Below are 10000 nucleotides of genomic sequence, written 5' to 3'. Positions count from 1 at the left end.
GACAATTTAGAGTGAAAAGCACATTTTATTTTCACTTGCATACTAAACATTCTAACTGGGATTGTTTCCCTGGCTTCGAGACTCTCCCGAAGGACAGTGTGGCGAAGACACAACCAACTCCCTTCTTGTCTCTCATGGACAAACACCTGTTGTTGTTGACTTTGGACTGACTGGCGGCTGCAAGAACACCAAGGCCGCGGAACAGGGACACGCTGCAGGCTTACACACACACATGCATCCATGAAAAATATATACGCCACACACACATACCCCACCTCCCATCCCACGCCTTCGACGGGAACCCCTTAGGGCAGTGTTTTTCAACCACTGTGCCGCGGCTCAGTGCCGTGAGATACAGTCTGGTGTGCCGTGGGAGATTATCTAATTTCACCTATTTGGGTTAAAATATTTTTTGCAAACCAGTAATTATAGTCTGCAAATGATGTGTTGTTGTTGAGTGTCGGTGCTGTCTACGGCTGGGCAGAGTAACCGTGTAATACTCTTCCATATCAGCAGGTGGCAGCCGGTAGCTAATTGCTTTGTAGATGTCGGAAACAGCGGGAGGCAGCGTGCAGGTAAAAAGGTATCTAATGCTTAAACCAAAAATAAACAAAAGGTGAGTACCCCTAAGAAAAGGCATTGAAGCTTAGGGAAGGCTATGCAGAACGGAACTAAAACTGAACTGGCTACAAAATAAACAAAAACAGAATGCTGGACGACAGCAAAGACTTACTGTGGAGCAAAGACGGCGTCCACAATGTACATCCGAACATGACATGGCAATCAACAGTGTCCCCACAAAGAAGGATAAAAACAACTTAAATATTCTTAAAATGTGCCTTGGCTCAAAAAAGGTTAAAAAACACTGCCTTAGGGATGATGGACGGCTGGGCAGCGCTTGAACAGCTGCAGCCTGCCACCATAGCCCCCACTCCCTCCCCTCTGTTGCAAGTCTCGAGTTGTATGTTGTACGTATATGTGCTTTGCTATGGAGTTTTTTCCCCACTCCAGACTGGGCCCCCTTCGGAGTCAAGTCTAGATTGTATTTTTTTTACTCATCCTCCCCCGGCGTCTACCTTTTTCCCATAATCAACATCTTCTGCAAATTTGTGTGATGATTTACCTTCTTGAAGAGGTTTGATAATCCTCTCCTTTCTTTCAATTGACATCTCTCATGTTGGAGCCATGATTTATGTCAATCCACTCGAATGATGAACAGGTGTAATTTAATGCAGGTGTTAACTCTGTAAATTTACAGGGTGACTCCCTAATCTGCTTGATCTAAATGTGAAACTGTTACTGACCACCACAATTTATATACTTTTTATTTATTATAGTATTTCTTAAAGCCTGAAGGTTGCCATTTGAAAAGACTAAAGTTTTGTGTTATGTCGGATATTATATATTTTTAAAGACAACACTTTGTGTGTTATAGATGACTTAGCACATTATTAGTAATAATTAGTTGGAACATTTCACCTTTTTCGCATTACATTCAGATATGTATGCTCTTTTGTCTCACGTTTTGACTGTTGTTTTTCCTTTGTACGATTAGAATAATAATAATACGATAGTGCAACTGCGTATCCTAGTGGTGTCAAAAATTCTGTCTGTACGAAAATATTACTGTTAAGTTACACATATAACAGTGTTTATTGTTGTTGTAATTTTTTCTAATAGATTATTCATAAGTTAGCAGTATTTAATTTTTTTAATTAACAAAATAACTATTTTTGCTCTGTTGTATTTCTAATCAATAAATATTTTTAATTTAAAAACATTTTAACATATATATATATATATATATATATATATATATATATATATATATATATATATATATATATATATATATATATATATATATATATATATATATATAAATACTTAAAAACAAAATGCTGTGTTATAGGTGACTAAGTTTAGTATTATTAGTTTGATAATGTCAGCTTTTTCTCATTATATTCAAATTTTTGGCTTTTTTGTCCATTTTCACTTTTTTTCCCCCCCGGGGCCAACAAAACTCAGTCTGCGGGCTGCAAATGTCATCAGGCCGCACTTTGGACAACCCTGACATAATATTTGGCCTTAACTGATGTATGTGGCGTAATTGGTTCCCTTGTTAATTTAACGTCAACAACATTTATGGCTGAAAAATGTTGATGTAGTGATAAATAAATGATGCAATTCAATTGATGAATTTATAAATAGTGTAATACACGCACTAGTATGTATGTGATTGATATTGTTGTCAGAAAATACATTTCTATTTTTTAAGTATGTGCCTTTTGAATCATCCAATGCTTATAATGTGGGTTTCTCTAACAAAATCTTTGTCTTTTTCTCAATTGTCAACTCCAGAAAAGAACAAGGAGAAGCAACTACAAGGTTTGTGACATGCATTGTATATATAAAGTGAGTGTGAGTGTGATTTACAATATATATATTTTAGGAGGATGAGGGTCAAGATGTATTCATGATTTACAGTTCAGAGATGAATCATTTTTATATGTTGAATTTTTTAAAAAAATTTGTAAACTGAATTTTTATGCACTGGAGTTTTAAACACACGCAGTTTGCCAACAAATATTTTTAAATGCAATTGTAAGCATAATTTGTTGTAAAAAAAAATTCAGTTTACAAAATTTAAACGCAAAAAATTAAATTTGACTTCCATAAAAAAAACATTACTTCATTACTTTTTTTTTATTTTTGCTTTAAATAAACTCCTCAGATATAACATGATATAACATGTACTAAAAATCTCTACAGACCCCATTTTGTTCAAATCTTTTTTGAGTTTGTGGATAAACACTTTTTGTTCTTAAAAATGATCATTAAACTTGCTTTTTCTTTTTGTTGGTACACATTTTTCCCCACTACTTCTATTTCAAACTGCATTCTAATGTATTTTCATTAAATATAATATATATACACTACCGTTCAAAAGTTTGGGGTCACATTAAAATGTCCTTATTTTTCAATGAAGATAACTTTAAACTAGTCTTAACTTTAAAGAAATACACTCTATACATTGCTAATGTGGTAAATGACTATTCTAGCTGCAAATGTCTGGTTTTTGGTGCAATATCTACATAGGTGTATAGAGGCCCATTTCCAGCAACTATCACTCCAGTGTTCTAATGGTACAATGTGTTTGCTCATTGGCTCAGAAGGCTAATTGATGATTAGAAAACCCTTGTGCAATCATGTTCACACATCTGAAAACAGTTTAGCTCGTTACAGAAGCTACAAAACTGACCTTCCTTTGAGCAGATTGAGTTTCTGGAGCATCACATTTGTGGGGTCAACTAAATGCTCAAAATGGCCAGAAAAAGAAAACTTTCCCCTGAAACGCGACAGTCTATTCTTGTTCTTAGAAATGAAGGATATTCCACAAAATTATTTGGGTGACCCCAAACTTTTGAACGGTAGTGTATATATATTTTTTTTAACTGTTTAAGTCTGCTTGCAGTTTGCCAAAAAATACTAGTGAAATGCACGGTTGTCTAAGGTAAAGTAATCAAGGAATGTGTGGAAGTCGCTTCCTCGCAGTTCCACTGAAGACACGGCACAGGAGCCAAGCGTGCAATTTTTAACAAAGGTTTTAATGTACATAGGTTATTTTCAAAGTCTTCCCCCCCCCCCCAGAACGTGACTTTTCAGTCACCTCCGCATCCTCTCTTCCCTCCTGCTCCCGGCCGCTTACTGTTAAAGACAACAGATGATTAGATTAACACGTACCACCTGTGAAATCTAATCACCTGCCAGCTGTGTCTCGCCGTCAGCACTGCCACGCCACCGTCTGATGGTGCTCTGTCCTCAGCACCATGGACAGAGGCGCTGACTTTTGCTCCTGCAGGCAGCGCTGGCCACATCTCCCTCCACAGAATGAAAGGAAATTTATAATTTGAAAGTGTTATTTAGTAACCTTTAACTTGAAAAAAAAAAGTCTTATGTAATCTTTACATCACTGATACTTTGTATGCTGCAGAATGCAGTTTTGAATGACATTCTGCAAAATAACTGAATAGCTTCGAGAGGAAAAAATAGGCCCAAAAGTACCGCTCAAGGTACAGATCGTATCGTGTGTTACCTGTACTGTTGCACCCCTAATGCTTTGCAGGGCTCAAAAAAAGCCAAGCCTGGCACATTCAACCTAATGGCAAAGACTACTTCCTGACTACAGCAACAGATCTAGGATAAACTGAAATTAATATATACTTGCAAATGACATGCAAAAGTGTAAGAAAACAACATATACAATTTGGATATCACAGTTATTGTTATTAGCTCAATGTTATAAGGTAAATAAAAACATGTATTACTACAAAAACACACAAAAGTACAGAATTGGATTACTGCTGAGTATCAATTCACAGAGGGAATTTGTACCATATTAAATCCATTTTGAAAGATACACATCCCTAAACCAATGTATATTTGCGTCAAGTTACTGTATCTTCGGTAGTACAGAGGGAAAACATTCAAATTTGAGAAATGGGCGGGTACTTGAATATTATTCACCAACAGTGTGGGGTTAGTTACTGAAAACCAGTAACTAGTTACAGTTACTAGTTGCTTTATTTCAAAAGTAACTCAGTCACTAACTCAGTTGCTTACACCAAAAAGTAATGCGTTGCTGTGAAAAGTAACTAGTTACTTTTTTCTTCTTCTTTTTTTTAAGGCCCCCTTTAATGCCCATTTAGCCTTCATTTCAGTACTGTTATTGCACTGGAGAATAATACAATGTGTTGATCAACTTGACATGCATTTGCATCACTGAACTCTGCTAAGCAATGTGGTCTACATACAACACACAAAGTCAAAGATATGTTTCAAAGGGCCAATTTGTTTCAGGCCAGAACAAATTGACAAAACTATTTTAAATAGCTGCAAAATAACATACATAAGTAACAAACAGCATAATAACAACATAGCTGTAAACCAAGGAAGGCACACACACACACTACATACACAAAGCCTAACCAGGCGTTTTTTTCTCTCTCAAGGAATTGTGAAATAAAATCATGTCTGAAGCCCAGAACACTCTACACCAGACCTGGGCATTCTGCGGCCCGCGGGCTGCATCCGGCCCTTTGTGCGTAACCTGTCCGGCCCGCGTGAGGCCAATTATAAATTACAAAATACATTTTAAAAAGTATCTATATCGAGTGTGCAATACAACGGTGCTGCTTTTGTTTTGAAAAGCGTTATTTGTATTTCTTCCGTGTAGACGTATGCGTGTGAGTGAATGTGAACAGCTGCAATCACAAATTACAAAATAAAGTTGAAAAAACATCTATGTCGTGCGCGCAATACAACTGTGCTGCTTTTATTTTGAAAAGTATTATTTATGGGCGTGTGTCCGTGTGTAACCTGCGAGTGAAGGTGCACATGCAGCGACAAGTGATGCACGGTTTACACCCGAGACGCTAAAAAGAGAAAAGTTGATGACGAATGGCGTGTTTTCAACCAGACATGGACTGCCAAGCAACGTTCCCTCTAAGGTGCGTGCCTGCGCAATTGCGCACTGCTCAAGCGTCCGCTGCGCACAGCAAATATATGCCGCACACCAAATCAAATCCCATCTGAATTCTAAACAAAATAAACATATTTATTCTATGTAATTATGCAATGCAACTTTGAGTGACAGTGACAACAAGCGGCCCTAACGGTGTTCGTCAACACCGTTCAATTGAACAGCGTTCAATTATTGTAACGTCTATCGAGATGCTTCGAGGCCAGGAATTATATCGATCACTTTATTGAGCAAAACTGTTTATATTCGGACATAACCACACCAAAAACATGAATAAAACACTTATATCTGGAAAAACTAGTCATTTTCTGCCGTACAAACCAGGCCAAAACCAACTTGTCATCTGTCACCAACACGCATACCACTAAACCACTGGTGCGTTTATGGCCAAACAAAAAGTCGGACAACTCAAACACCACACAAAGTTACACTATGACTCCTCAGTCATACGTGTGCTTATTTTACTGTCATTTATTATTAATGTTAATTTATTTATATTAGTCATGGAATGCTGTTACATACACTATGTTGAAGTATTACTATTATCATTAATTATTATTATTATTACTATTATTATTATTGTTTATCTTACGGTATATATCAAAAATAATATTGAGCAAAATTTAATTGGAATATTGTCGATGTGGCCCTCCAGCAGTGCTCGGGTTGCTCATGCGGCCCCCGGTAAAAATTAATTGCCCACCCCTGTTTTAGGTTGTCCTGAAGAATTTGGAGGTAATCCTCCTTTTGTCATTGTCCCCATTTACTCTCTGTAAAGCACCAGTTCCATTGGCAGCAAAACAGTCCCAGAGCATAATACTACCACCACCATGCCTGATGGTAGGGATGGTGTTCCTGGGATTAAAGGCCTCACCTTTTGTCCTCCAAACATATTGCTGGGTATTGTGGCCAAACAGCTCAATTTTTTATCATAATCACTCACATGAAGTTAAGAGGCCATGCCATGAAGCTAATTTGATTTGATTGTAACTTTTCTACATCACCAAAATTGATAATGTATGTTGCTGTATGTATACTTTTGACCCAGCACTCGGTCACATTTTCAGTAGACCCATAATAAATTCATAAAAGAACCCATCCTTCCATCCATGTTCTACCGCTTGTCCCGTTCGTGGTCGCGGGGGGTGCTGGAGCCTATCTCAGCTGCTTCGGGCGGAAGGCGGGGTACACCCTGGACAAGTCGCCACCTCATCCCAAACTTCATGAATGTTTTTTGTGACCAACAAGTATGTGCTCCAATCACTCTATCACCAAAAAATAAGAGTTGTAGAAATGATTGGAAACTCTCTTAACTTCATGTGAGTGATTATGATTGACGACACCTGTTGACTTCTCTGAGCCCATTTAAACAGGGCTCATGTGATGCAGTCATTAAACTTGGTTACAAACGCGACACTGGGAAAGTCGTAGAAACTCAGCACAGATCTGAAAAAAACGAACAAGTCAGAAAAGTCACTTGGAGCCATTTCAAATCATCTTAAGGTCGCAAGAGCAACTGTGAAGTCAATTGTTCGTAAGTATAAAGTGCATGGCACAGTTTTGTCAATGCCACGATCAGGAAGAAAACGCAAGCTATCACCTGCTGCTGAGAGAAAATTGGTCAGGATGATCAAGAGTCAACCGAGAAGCACCAAAAAGCAGGTCTGCAATGAATTGACACAGTCAAGCGTGTTTTGCATCACCATGGACTGAGAGGCTACCATGCAAGAAGGAAGCCCTTGCTCCAGAAGCCACACCTTAAGGCTCATCTAAAGTTTGCTGCTGATCACATGGACAAAGATAAGACCTTCTGGAGGAAAGTTCTGTGGTCAGATGAAACAAAAATTGAGCTGTTTGGCCACAATACCCAGCAATATGTTTGGAGGAGAAAAGGTGAGGCCTTTAATCCCAGGAACACCAGACCTACTGTCAAGCATGGTGGTGGTAGTATTATGCTCTGGGCCTGTTTTGCTGCCAATGGAACTGGTGCTTTACAGAGAGTAAATCCTCCAAATTCTTCAGGACAACCTAAAATGATCAGCCCGGAGGTTGGGTCTTGGGCACAGTTGGGTGTTCCAACAGGACAATGACCCCAAACACACGTCAAAAGTGGTAAAGGAATGGCTAAATCAGGCTAGAATGAAGGTTTTAGAATGGCCTTCCCAAAGTCCTGACTTAAACGTGTGGACAATGCTGAAGAAACAAGTCCACGTCAGTAAACCAACAAATTTAGCTGAACCGCACCAATTTTGTCAAGAGGAGTGGTCAAAAATTCAAGCAGAAGCTTGTGGATGGCTACCAAAAGCGCCTTATTGCAGTGAAACTTGCCAAGGGACATGTAAGCAAATATTAACATTGCTGTATGTATACTTTTGACCCAGCAGATTTGCTCACATTTTCAGTAGACCCATAATAAATTCATAAAAGAACCAAACTTCATGAATGTTTTTTTGTGACCAACAAGTATGTGCTCCAATCACTCTATCACAAAAAAATAAGAGTTGTAAAAATTATTGTAAACTCAAGACAGCCATGACATTATGTTCTTTACAAGTGTATGTAAACTTTTGACCACGACTTTATAGGCGAAATACGTTAATCCCCATTACCTGCATTGTTAGCAGTTGTTCACTCTCTAGACCACAGTGTGTTCTTGTCTCACATAAGGATTGTTAATGATGAGCTAAAATTCCCCCCAAAAGTGCAGTTTTCGTTATGTGTTGACATAAACGCGTTGTATTGTTTCAGTCATAATCGCTTGCGGGTTTTTGTAAAAAACAGTTTTGTGGCCTTGTCAAAATTAGGGCTGTAAAACTAAAAACCAGCATCACTAAAAACTGTCATCAAAATTCATTAAATATGCACCGCAGACTGACTCAAAATCCCCAGAAAGCTTCCTTGGCAAAGCATGTCGGCAGTTTGTCCAACTCGTGTTAGCGTCACTCATGCCCAAATGTGCAGTTGATCCAGTAGAGACAGACTGTAGAAGCAAACAAGTCAATGTGAAAGACACTAAACTAGTTGGTCCTCTCCTTTGAATGCATAAAAAAACATGAGTACATAAAAGGAACAGTCGACCGACAAAGTACAAAACCCAAAACCAGTGAAGTTGGCACGTTGTGTAACTGGAAAATAAAAACAGAATACAATGATTTGCAAATCCTTTTCAACGTATATTCAATTGAATAGACTGCAAAGACAAGATATTTAATGTTCCAACTGAGACTATTTATTTGTTTTGCCAAATAATCCTTTATTTAGGATTTAATGGCAGCAACACATTGCAAAAATGTTGGTACAGGAGCATTTTTACCACTGTGTTACATGGCCTTTCCTTTTAACAACACTCAGTAAACGTTTGGGAACCTCTGTGTTTCACATTAGGAATGGTGTTCCTTTCATTATAGACCTTTTTGACTCCTCTATGAATGTAGCGTTTATGGTTGTGGCCAAAAAGTTCAAAATTTGGTCACATCACAAGTTTTGAGGCTGGTCTCTTTGCTGTTTTGCGTAATGTAACCGTAATGTGACATCTGCGCAGGAAATATATATATATATATATATATATATATATATATATATAGTGTTTCCCATAAACTGCCAAGATACCTGTGGCGGTGGGGGCGTGGCTATGGGCGTGGTCACTATGACATCATCGAGTAATTTGCATAATTTACTACAATGATATGATTTTCTATAAAAAGGCTCAAAAAATGTATACTTACTAATTAATAATAACAGTTTTGTTTTAAACGTCCATCCGTCCATCCATCCATCCATTTTACAATATAATTACAACACTTTATGTACATATTCATATACAGATTTGAACAATAAGTTATTCACTGAAATATATTTATTAATTGTGGTTTTTACAAAAAAAATATCTTATAAAATATAAAAGCTAAAATGTCTCTTAAAGCTCTGCCCCTTTAATTAGTGCATACTAAATAATTTAACTTTAGCCTACTACTACAACCATATTATTTACCAGCAACATAAAGTGAAACAGAGGCAGAGGTGTCCTGCCACAGTCAGTAACAAATAAACAGAAAACAGTAGTGGTCAAATACAAATAAGGCAACAAGAGAAGTATCCTACACTTCTCTTTTGTAAAGTAAATCTGAAAAGCCTATATGGGCATCTACATCAACTATATGATTTGCCTGAGAAGCTGGACAGGACAAAAAATATATATATATTTTTTATTTTTATTTTTTATTTTTATTAGTGGCGGACGTAATTCTTTCGTGGCGGGCCGCCACAAATAAATGAATGTGTGGGAAACACTGATATATATATATATATATATATATATATATATATATATATATATATATATATATATATATATATATATATATATATATATATATATATATATATATATATATATATACATACATGTGGGGGGAGATGTAGCCAGCGCTGCCTGTAGGAGTATAAGTCACCACCGCT

The 10000-nt window shown here is 37.3% G+C and overlaps 1 protein-coding gene across 1 annotated transcript in view; it reads left to right on the top strand.

The window, feature by feature from the left end:
- LOC133633432 (potassium voltage-gated channel subfamily KQT member 5-like) overlaps positions 1-10000 on the top strand; it is a 123399-nt gene that overhangs the window by 64516 nt on the left and 48883 nt on the right. Inside the window, exon 10 of the mRNA XM_062025958.1 lies at positions 2362-2388. Within this exon, the coding sequence (XP_061881942.1) occupies positions 2362-2388 (27 nt within the window). The remainder of the gene's footprint in view (positions 1-2361; positions 2389-10000) is intronic.

The sequence above is a fragment of the Entelurus aequoreus genome, linkage group LG18 (genome assembly GCF_033978785.1).
Source record: "Entelurus aequoreus isolate RoL-2023_Sb linkage group LG18, RoL_Eaeq_v1.1, whole genome shotgun sequence".
In the NCBI taxonomy this organism is placed as follows: Eukaryota; Metazoa; Chordata; class Actinopteri; order Syngnathiformes; family Syngnathidae; genus Entelurus; species Entelurus aequoreus.
Note: the sequence above shows the minus strand (reverse complement) of the source record. Positions and strands in the feature narration are given on the sequence as shown.